Raw genomic sequence first — 9,423 nt, 5'->3', positions numbered from 1 at the left:
TAAGAATTCCATCCTACGATCCCAAATGTCTATGTAGTCCTTGTGAATCTCTTTCCAGTCCTCGTCATTCTCCCCTTGAAGGTCCACATTGTGCAACTTATTTATGTGTCGCAATGGCAGCTGAATTTTTTGCCTCCATCTGAATTGCCGCATCACTCGATCTGATTCGTATATTTCCACCATCGTGTACACTATCAACGGCACCTTCGCGTCCTACATCCTCTGACTGGCCAACAATTCTGGTGAGATGTAATTTATGATATCGGTGTCGGCATATGACATCCATTCAAACTGAAGTGAACAAGTAAATTCTGTTATCTACAAAATTTTATTTTACAAATCATTGCATAATTAATATATGTTTGAAAGAGTAAGTAGCTAATATCAACTTTTGAGCGTTGATCTAACAACAACCTAATATCTTTCAGTTGGTCGGGTAGTCCCACGTAACTCGGCCCATGGTTCTACCTGTATAAGCGATATGTTAGTTCAAACATATAATAAATAAAAACAATTATTATACAAACTACGTATTTATTAACAAATAATTTTACCTTGTCACCAACATGAACTTGTATGGGTTGCTCATTCAGGGATGTAGAAACGGTAGTCGCCACCAATCCTACAACTACAGCAGGAAAAGGCAACCACCGATTGAGATCATATTTGATTTCGTCGCCTGACACAACTCCTGGTACAACGTGGCCAACACGACGATCCCCAACCCAATTTTTCACATTCTTTGAAGTCCACTAAGTGTAGTAGTCACCTTATGTGCACCAAATTTCGAGATTTATCAGACATTAAAATGCCCCTGATTGATCTTAGAATGAATGCTCGGGCGTATTATCCTTTGACCATATTGGTTGCGTGCGGAGGAAGCTTCTTGAAATTGGTCTCCAACCACTTCATCTGTATCCAGCCACCTTCGAACGAGTTCAAGACCTTGCCCAATAATGTCGCGTAGAGGTCTTCTTTACTGAGAACTATCGTTGATTCCATGACAACTGACCCATCCACCAGTAGACTGAGTTATAACTCTACGTCCTCGAGTGTGATTGTACACTCGCCGCATATAAGATAGAAAGTGTGTGTTTCGGGCCTCCATTTTCCCACCAACTTTCTGATGAGTGTAGGATCGAGTTTGCATCCCCCAAGCATACAAGATGTATCAAGAATCCCGCCTCTTGCAAGTAACCACAAAGTTCGGTGATTGGAGGCATTGCCAAATTATGTATGATCCCTTCCAAAACAGGATCATTCACCTATTTATAAAAGACAAAAAAATTATTTTAAAATATTAAAAAAATTAAACTTAATTGAAAATAACGAAATTTAAAATTTCATCTTACCATTACTACTTGAGCGGCGAAAATGTGTTTCTCATCGAAACAAATTAAAGAGGTTTTCATTTGTGAAAACTTAATCTGAATGAATAAAATACAGAATAATTAAAAAACTAATATTTTTAAACGAGAATATCGAAAAGTTTAGAATAAGAGCTTGTGAAAATCGAGAGAATTTAGAGAGTTGAGAGAATAGAAAGATTTGAGAGAATAGGATGTGAGTGAAATAAAGTAAAATTTGGTGGTATTTATAGAGAAAAATTTTGGACCATTTGGCATTTAATTTTTTTTACTATTGGAATTAACCATTGGGGGAAACGCACACTGTTTCCAGCCAAGATGTAGAAAGCGCACTCAGTTGGACGCGCTTTCCTTTTCTCTCTTAAAAAATGACCTATTTCTTTAATTTTTGAAAAAAAAGACCTAAAACCCTGATTTAAAAGAAGACATATACCGCTAAATTAGCCAGTAAAATAATTCAATTAATTGAACGGAAAATTAAGTGATGTAAGTAAAAGTGAGCAAAATCTAATTTGATTCTAAAACTCGATAAAAAATTAAATTTTGAATTAGATAGTTCGAGTTATTTGAGTTAATCAAGTTATTTGAATCAACTCAAATAAAAATTAAGTTTTTCTATTTAACTTGAATATGAATTACACAATTTGAGTTATCCAAAATCAATAAGAAAAGGCAAAAGTACATCGTTTTGATAAATATTTACCTTTTCAAAGTTAAAAGCCAAAACCATTAAGTTAAAAGGCAAAACTACTTTGTTATCGTTTTGATAAATATTTACCTTTTCAAAGTTAAAAGCCAAAACCATTAAGTTAAAAGGCAAAACTACATTGTTTTGATAAATGTTTACTCATTAAGTTGAAAGTCAAAACCATTATATTATTTATGTAGTTAAATAATATTGTACTTCGTCTACTAGTTAAATAATCTATCCATGTAAACACAATATTTTGTATAAATAATAAGATTCGTTAACTCGACTAGAGATTTTTTGACTTGATTCGATTTGATTTGAAAAAAATTCAAATTGAATTCAATTTCTAAAATACAATTCATCAACTCGATTAAATTAAAATTTTTTAACTCAATTCAACTCGACTCGACTCGACTCGACTTGACTCGATCGAATACTCACGTACATGTATTTAAAAACCATTGCTTTCGAATTTTAACAGACCAAAATTTTGTAGTCACTGTTTAGATGTTGTCCTAAAGAGTCCTTGATCTTGACTCTTGGAGTTCATTTTTCACTCAATTTTTTGAACCAAAAAAGCGAAGAACCGTTGTAGAGCGAATCGTAAGTGGCGCAATAATAATCCTCCGTGATGCACCGTCCCAACCGCCGCCGATTCCACCACATTATAACCAGTAGCCGCCGCCACTACGCGACCAAATACATAGCCAAAATAACCTCAACTTCCCCGGGCGGTCGCTCCCTCTCCGCCGAAGTCTCCCTTCCTACCGTCGTCACCGACTCTCGCGGCTACCCGATCCCACGCTACCAACTCATCTGCAAAGTGACACACATCCTCACCAAATCCCAATCCCAATCCCAATCCAACCCTTTCGCCGATCTCTCACAGTACCTTTCGTCCCTCTCCCCAACCCTCACCACCGATGAAGCCTCCCTCATTCTCAAATCCCTAAGCTGCCCTTCCCTCGCCTTGAAATTCTTCCACTTTTGCTCCTCCCTGTCCCCCAATTTCCGCCACGACCCATTCACCTATTCTCGTCTCTTCCTCATCCTCTCCAAATCCTTGCGCCCCGATCGCTTCAACACCGTACGGTCGCTCCTCGATGACATGGAAAAGTCCGGCATACGTGGAAACATCTCCACTGTCAATATCCTTATAGGGTTTTTCGGGAACACTGAGGATTTGGGCACGTGTATGAGGCTAGTGAAGAAATGGGAGTTGAATATGAATGCTTACACTTATAAGTGCTTGGTTCAAGCTTACTTAAGGTCATTTGACTCAGGGAAAGCGTTTTCGGTTTATGGGGAGATGAAGAGGAAAGGTTACAAGTTAGATGTCTTTGGTTATAACATGTTGTTGAATGCTTTGGCGAAGGATGGGAAGGTTTGATCTTTATTTTAGTCTCTTCTTAATTGATTGATATGTTCTTACAAATTCGATTTGGTTTTCTTTTGACTACTGCTTAATGGTTTGTTTTGGTTTTCTGATTTCAAGTATTTTGGGGTTTAAAAGCAAATCCTGTGGTAGATTGTAAAAGCATAGATTCAAGGCTCATTTTCTTGGTGTTTTTGTTACTTCCTTTTTGCTACTTATTATCTGCGTTTACTTCTTAAACAGTTACTTGAACAGCAAATCTAAATTAATTGACTAAAAATGAATTAAGTACTAAAATGTAACACTATTTTGAACATGATTGTCTTACGTAGAAGTAAAATATTGCACTTCTTTCTCTAGATTTGATAATTATGGTATTTACTTTTACATTTTGCATCAGAACATGTTTCCCCCCTTTAAATATATATATTGTTACTGAATGCATCCATTTCAAGTGCCTTGAAGTGCTAATCTGATCTGCAGCATTTGACAGGTTGATCAGACGTACATGGTTTTTGAAGACATGAAAAGAAAGCATTGTGTGCCGGATGATTATACGTACACAATTATGATGAAAATGAATGGAAAACTTGGTAGATGTGATGAATCACTGAAACTTTTTGATGAAATGGTGTCAAATGGCTGTTCTCTTAATTCGATTACTTATAATACTGTGATTCAGGCACTAGCCAATGGGCGGATGGTTGACAAGGTTATTAGCCTCTTCCGTGAAATGGTCGAGAATGGTTGTCGGCCCAGTGAATTTACATACAGTGTGATTCTAAATGTTTTGGTTGTGGAAGGGCGACTTAATAAACTAGATGAAGTTATTGAAATATCAAAGAAATATATGAGTAAGTCAATATATGCATATCTTGTAAGGACATTGAGTAAGCTGGGTCATGCTAGCGAGGCTCACCGGTTATTTTGCAACATGTGGAACTTTCACAATAAGGGAGACAAGGATGCATATGTTTCAATGTTGGAAAGCCTTTGTAGTGCTGGTAAAACAACTGAGGCAATTGATCTGCTAAGTAAGATTAAGGAAAAGGGAATCAATAGTGATGCATTCATGTATAACATGGTATTTTCTGCACTTGGTAGGCTAAAGCAAATATCCCATCTTCATGACCTTTATGAAAAGATGAAACAGCAGGGTCCTTCACCCGATATATTTACTTACAATATTCTAATCTGTAGCTTTGGAAGGGCTGGGAAAGTTGATGAGGCTATCAAAACCTTTGAGGAACTCGAGAAAAGTGATTGTAAACCTGATATTGTATCGTATAATTCTTTGATCAATTGCCTCGGGAAAAATGGTAATATTGATGAAGCTCACATGAGGTTCAAGGAGATGCAAGAGAAAGGATTAAATCCAGATGTTGTAACATACAGCACACTCATTGAGTGCTTTGGCAAAACAGATAAAGTTGAGATGGCTTGTGCACTATTCGATGAAATGTTTGCTGCGGGCTGTTGTCCAAACATTGTGACATACAACATTTTACTCGACTGTCTTGAGAAAACTGGCAGGACTGCGCAGGCAGTAGATCTGTATACAAAACTTAAACAGCAGGGGTTAACACCTGATTCAATTACATACGCGGTGCTTGAACGGCTACAAAGTGGGCCACAAAAGAAATTTAGAGTTCGGAGGCAAAATCCTATCACTGGTTGGGTTGTTAGCCCTTTGAAATAATGAAAGGCTAGAAAGGTTAGATTCAAAATTTACCATTTTTGCAGTTAACTATTTGAGCATTTTGAATCTAATATATCCCTTGATATACTTAAATAGTTGACTCCCAAGTAGTTATGAATCAAGGCTAGAGTAAGTTCGGTTTTATCATGTTTAGCTGGTTCATTGGAGAGGCTTTTTAAAGGGAGATATCTTGTTCAAATGGTGGTGTTGGAGAATATCTAATTTCTTTTTGATCAGGGGAAGGGGTTGTTGAGGTTCAAACCCTCGTCCTGGTGACAAGCTAAGACGTGAAAGCAATAGAAGTCTTTTGCTATTATACTAGTGGTTTGGTTTGGAGAATCTCTAATTGATTTCTTGGTACATTGCGTGGATTATTTACAATAGAAGAAGATTATATGCTTGATTTTCAGCCCTGACTGATTTCTTGTTCATTTGCTGCTAAGCTATTGACAGCCGGAGAAGGTGTCAATTTGTGTCAACCATTTCCCATCGACTAATAAGAAGTCTGCAAGCCAAGTCTTTAGGTATGTAATATGCATTTAGCTTTTTGAATGCTCCTCCCAGGCCTCCTTGCCCTATACTTTTTTTCCCTTTAATTAAATTTTGTCCCCTTGCAATTTTGTTAAAAGTTGGCGTTGTGTAGGACTCAAACTAAAATGATTGCATTGAAGTTGGAGGAGAGGGTTTTGGGATTCTTCTTTTGCAAACTTCTAAGTTGCTTTGAGAATATTAGTGAGTTGTATGATAAACCACACATAAACGTAACGTTCATTATCTTCTTTCTTCAAATTATTTAATAGTAAATATTTGTAGAGATCTGCTTGCAATTTTCAAACTTATGTTTTAAATACCTTTTTAAATATATAAGCATATTAAATCTTAATTATAATGTTCCTAATCATTGTTTGGTTAAGAAATTGAAGGATTAAGCAATAAAATGCTTGTAGAGAAATAAACAAGTATAAAAGACTTTCTTTTCATCTAATAAGTAGAATTAAAAAAAAAAATACTACTTAACTTAGATATGACCCTTTCAGATATGAAAATGTAATCAACTTAATACTGTCACACTTGAGCTCCATTCAAAGGGGAAAAAGACTCCAACTTCAAATTAAGCTCAGTTTTCTATATTAAATAAATGCAATGTATCCGAGGAAAATAAAGTAATTTCCCCCCTCAATCAAAACTTGATCTTGAAAAGACGTAAAGAAAATTATAATATGACTTTTAAATTCTACTATTATGGAAAATTATCATGTTTGGATTTATGTGTAAGTTTTAATTTGGATAATTTCAGTTCTTAGTCTACTCTAATTATAATATATTTGTACTTGTAAACTTTTAAAAATATATTATTGTTTTTGAAAAAGATGATGATGAGCCAATGAGCCAATGAGGCATTTGCATTATTATAAGCTTTTAATTTTTGAGCTTCCATATTCGAGTTTCACCGTACGCAATTATAATGTATAAGTCTTCAATCTCTTCACGTGCAATTGTCGTATTTTTTAAACTTTGTCTGATTGTATTTTAATTATATGTATTTATATTTATACTTGTAAACTCTTATAATCCGTTAGGGTAAAAATGGATATTGTTGTTGGCCAATGATAATGTAGTTGGCAATGTTGAAGCACTGAGACTTTGACGGACCAAATTCAGGTCTCACCGCTTGAATGTCAGGTGAGGTTTTCTTTCTCTCATATTATTCTTGATCTAAATTTCACTATATGTGACTCATATCTAGATTTTTTTCTAATCTAGGTTTGGATATGTTTTGATTTTCAATCCTTTATGCATTGTATTGAATTAATTTTAATTCTAATTCATCACACATATTATTTGTAAGCTGTATTGTAATTTTACTTGTAAATTCCCCTTTGAAGACGAATATAGCTAAAATTTTGACCATACAATCAACAGAAAAGATCATATAACACTGCAAGCGCAAAGGGGAAGTTTCCAACACTCACCAGTCGTGGGATTCTTCTTTTAAATATAGAGGAGAAACAATTCGAAATGTTGACAACTTAGAAGATAATAGCAGACTCTTATTAGGCAAATAGGCAACAACTGCCGACATAAGTGGAAATCATGAAAAAAAAAGCAAGCTTACAAATAAGAGGAAACCGAGTTTTCTTCAATCGCTTTCACTGAGCAAAATAAGTAGCCCCTCATCTGTAATTGCTCCCTTCTCCATAGCCCTATCTAATGCACTAAATCCCCCACCATCCCTAATTGAAGACCGTGCACCTCTGCACATTGTTGACAAATTAAAATCATTTAGATGAGACGAAGAAACTAATGCATAAATTATTAAAATAAAATTTGAAATCCAACCTGTATAATTCTCGTTTTACCAAGCACTATAGGCAGATAATCCGTAAATGATCCAATATTTTAGACCGTATGAAATAAGGTTCATCAAATAAAATGGTATGTGGTGAAGCTTCCATCTCCGGATTTAGGGACTATTTCATTTGAAGTTAACACAGATAGCTTAGCCATAAGTCCTCTCACAGCCCTACCACAAATAGCTTCTCCGCTATTTTAGAAATTTCAAGGCAAACTAGAACGAATTTGGTCTTCCAAGAAAGATTTAAGCAGTCGTATAGTGCACAATTGATGTGACCACATGACAGCTCTGTTTGCCAATGACATCTCATCAAGGGGAAGGTGTGTCCAATTCTCATACTTTTCTGTAAATAAACTAGATTGGCCTTGGGCATATATAAAAGGTGACCATCCCCCAATAGCCAACAAGCCCAGGGATGTCTCGAATGGTATTTCATAGCCACTTTGGTCCACTGGGACAAAGCCAAGAATTTTATATTTGAGGCGCCGGGATCAAATTATAAATTCTTAGGGGTTCAAAATAGAATTTTACCATTTTCTTAACAAAACGATATAGTAGAGTTTCAAAGGTTTTTGAAGGAACCAAGGGAGGGCCAAGGTCTTTGTCTACTCCCTTGGAACCCTGTGAATCAGGAGGTACAGTCATGTCGACTCAGGAGTTCTAAACCACCAGACACCACATGGTGGCCCCTGATAAGGCTGTCACAAATTGGCTAAGAGAGCTGGTCTGGAGCAATCCTCGACCCATATGGATGGATGGTCACTTCACCTAATAGGTTTTCCTTTGGGTTGGGACTTAGGCTAAAATTATTTCTCTATCATTCAGGGACGTAAGTTAGATGGTATCATCTATTTTTCTTAAGTACGAGATTTATTTTGGTTTAGTTTGCAAAATATGCAACCTACCTTTTTAGTAGATGCTTTGCCAACGGGTTCTTGCCTATAGCAATGCAATGGTGCAAAGGAGTCCTGCCATGGTAATCGCGCATATTTATATCGGCACCAAACTGCAGCAACAACTCAACCATTACAGGGTTGCTACGTTGGCAAGCCAGATGCAACAGTGAACAACCTTGTAGACAACTCCCCGGGTCATTTGAATTCTTGATTCTCTGACAGGCTGATGGATCATTCTGTATCAAGTGCTCATTTTGGATATCAATTGACGAGTTTTGAGCATCAACATGGTGATACCACTCAACGCTGAAAACATCATCAAAGGTGGTATTTACCATATTGGTGTCTGACACTGTAATGAGACGATATACTTCTCGTATATTATCAGCCTTAACTGCTTGCCAGATGTTTATTGAGTTTTGAGACACTCCAAGTTGCATTGGGTCTCTGCTGACCAGCAGTTTGTTTACATACTGGTTAAGAGAAGAAATAATGTTAGGCTATGTTTTGGAAATCATAACAGTTCTGAACATGGCATTGTGAGAAATGAAAGACTAATCTAAACTGCACGACCTTCTGCAATCATGAAATCTAAATGGAACAACTGTGCATGTGGTGCAAGTGCACCTGCTTTTCAGCCTTGAATATTACTTACGGCATAAAGAACAAAGAAACCAACAGGAAATGATCTTCTATATGAAGAACAACATATCATATCTTGTAGTGATTTATTCCCTTCTCCCATAAGCAGCTAAAACAATCCACAAATCAATTTAGAGGGCAACAATGACAATGCAAAAAGATGTTTCCTGCTCAATGAAAAACCCAGCCAGCTGCCCCATGGCACAATGCAAGAAAGAAGAAGATGAGGAAGAATGCATGGATGGTGAAAAATGAAAATTGATGTATGAGCATCAATAGAAAAAATCCAACTAGATACCTTAGCATTAATATATTTCTCTTTATCGCAAATTGCATCTTTGGGACATGGTTTTGTTACTGATGTGTTAATAGCATTTGATTCATCCACTCTGCAAAG

General features: G+C 36.3%; 2 protein-coding genes across 19 annotated transcripts in view; one reads left to right on the top strand and one right to left on the bottom strand.

Moving 5' to 3' along the window:
- The first annotated feature begins 2,559 nt into the window (after positions 1 to 2,559).
- LOC105794315 (pentatricopeptide repeat-containing protein At1g51965, mitochondrial) lies at positions 2,560 to 6,974 on the top strand. 13 transcript variants are annotated; one of them, XR_008194465.1, is made up of 4 exons: positions 2,560 to 3,442; positions 3,927 to 5,147; positions 5,576 to 5,656; positions 6,713 to 6,974. XR_008194465.1 is itself a non-coding variant. In XM_052628379.1 (3 exons), exons 1-2 carry the CDS (start codon positions 2,690 to 2,692, stop codon positions 5,130 to 5,132), a joined length of 1,959 nt encoding a protein of 652 aa, XP_052484339.1. In that variant the 5' UTR covers positions 2,560 to 2,689; the 3' UTR covers positions 5,133 to 5,147; positions 5,586 to 5,967. The 13 variants fall into 13 exon arrangements, 4 of the variants coding, with proteins under 4 accessions (XP_052484339.1, XP_052484338.1, XP_012478897.1 ...); XR_008194466.1 differs by having other exon boundaries at positions 5,586 to 5,656; positions 6,713 to 6,731; XR_001133860.2 differs by lacking the exon at positions 6,713 to 6,974 and adding an exon at positions 5,776 to 5,967 and having other exon boundaries at positions 5,586 to 5,656.
- A 117-nt stretch (positions 6,975 to 7,091) lies between these two features.
- The window catches only part of LOC105794313 (ADP-ribosylation factor GTPase-activating protein AGD2), a 52,588-nt gene continuing 50,256 nt past the window's right edge, over positions 7,092 to 9,423 (bottom strand). For all 6 annotated transcript variants that reach the window (XM_012623431.2, XM_052628373.1, XM_052628374.1 and 3 more), the window contains 3 exons: positions 9,325 to 9,415; positions 8,394 to 8,857; positions 7,092 to 7,387 (listed from right to left, as the gene is read on the bottom strand). In XM_012623431.2, coding sequence (XP_012478885.1) covers positions 7,273 to 7,387; positions 8,394 to 8,857; positions 9,325 to 9,415 — 670 coding nt within the window. In that variant the 3' untranslated portion in view covers positions 7,092 to 7,272. The remainder of the gene's footprint in view (positions 7,388 to 8,393; positions 8,858 to 9,324; positions 9,416 to 9,423) is intronic.

This window comes from Gossypium raimondii, chromosome 3 (genome assembly GCF_025698545.1).
Source record: "Gossypium raimondii isolate GPD5lz chromosome 3, ASM2569854v1, whole genome shotgun sequence".
NCBI lineage: Eukaryota > Viridiplantae > Streptophyta > Magnoliopsida > Malvales > Malvaceae > Gossypium > Gossypium raimondii.
This window is presented reverse-complemented; position numbering and strand designations above follow the sequence as displayed.

Bases quoted from the DNA above. Each gene is read 5' to 3' on its own strand.
- LOC105794315 (XM_052628379.1), top strand. From the start codon at position 2,690: ATGCACCGTCCCAACCGCCGCCGATTCCACCACATTATAACCAGTAGC. The intron at 3,443-3,926 runs GTTTGATCTTTA...AGCATTTGACAG, and splicing joins CTTTGGCGAAGGATGGGAAG to GTTGATCAGACGTACATGGT.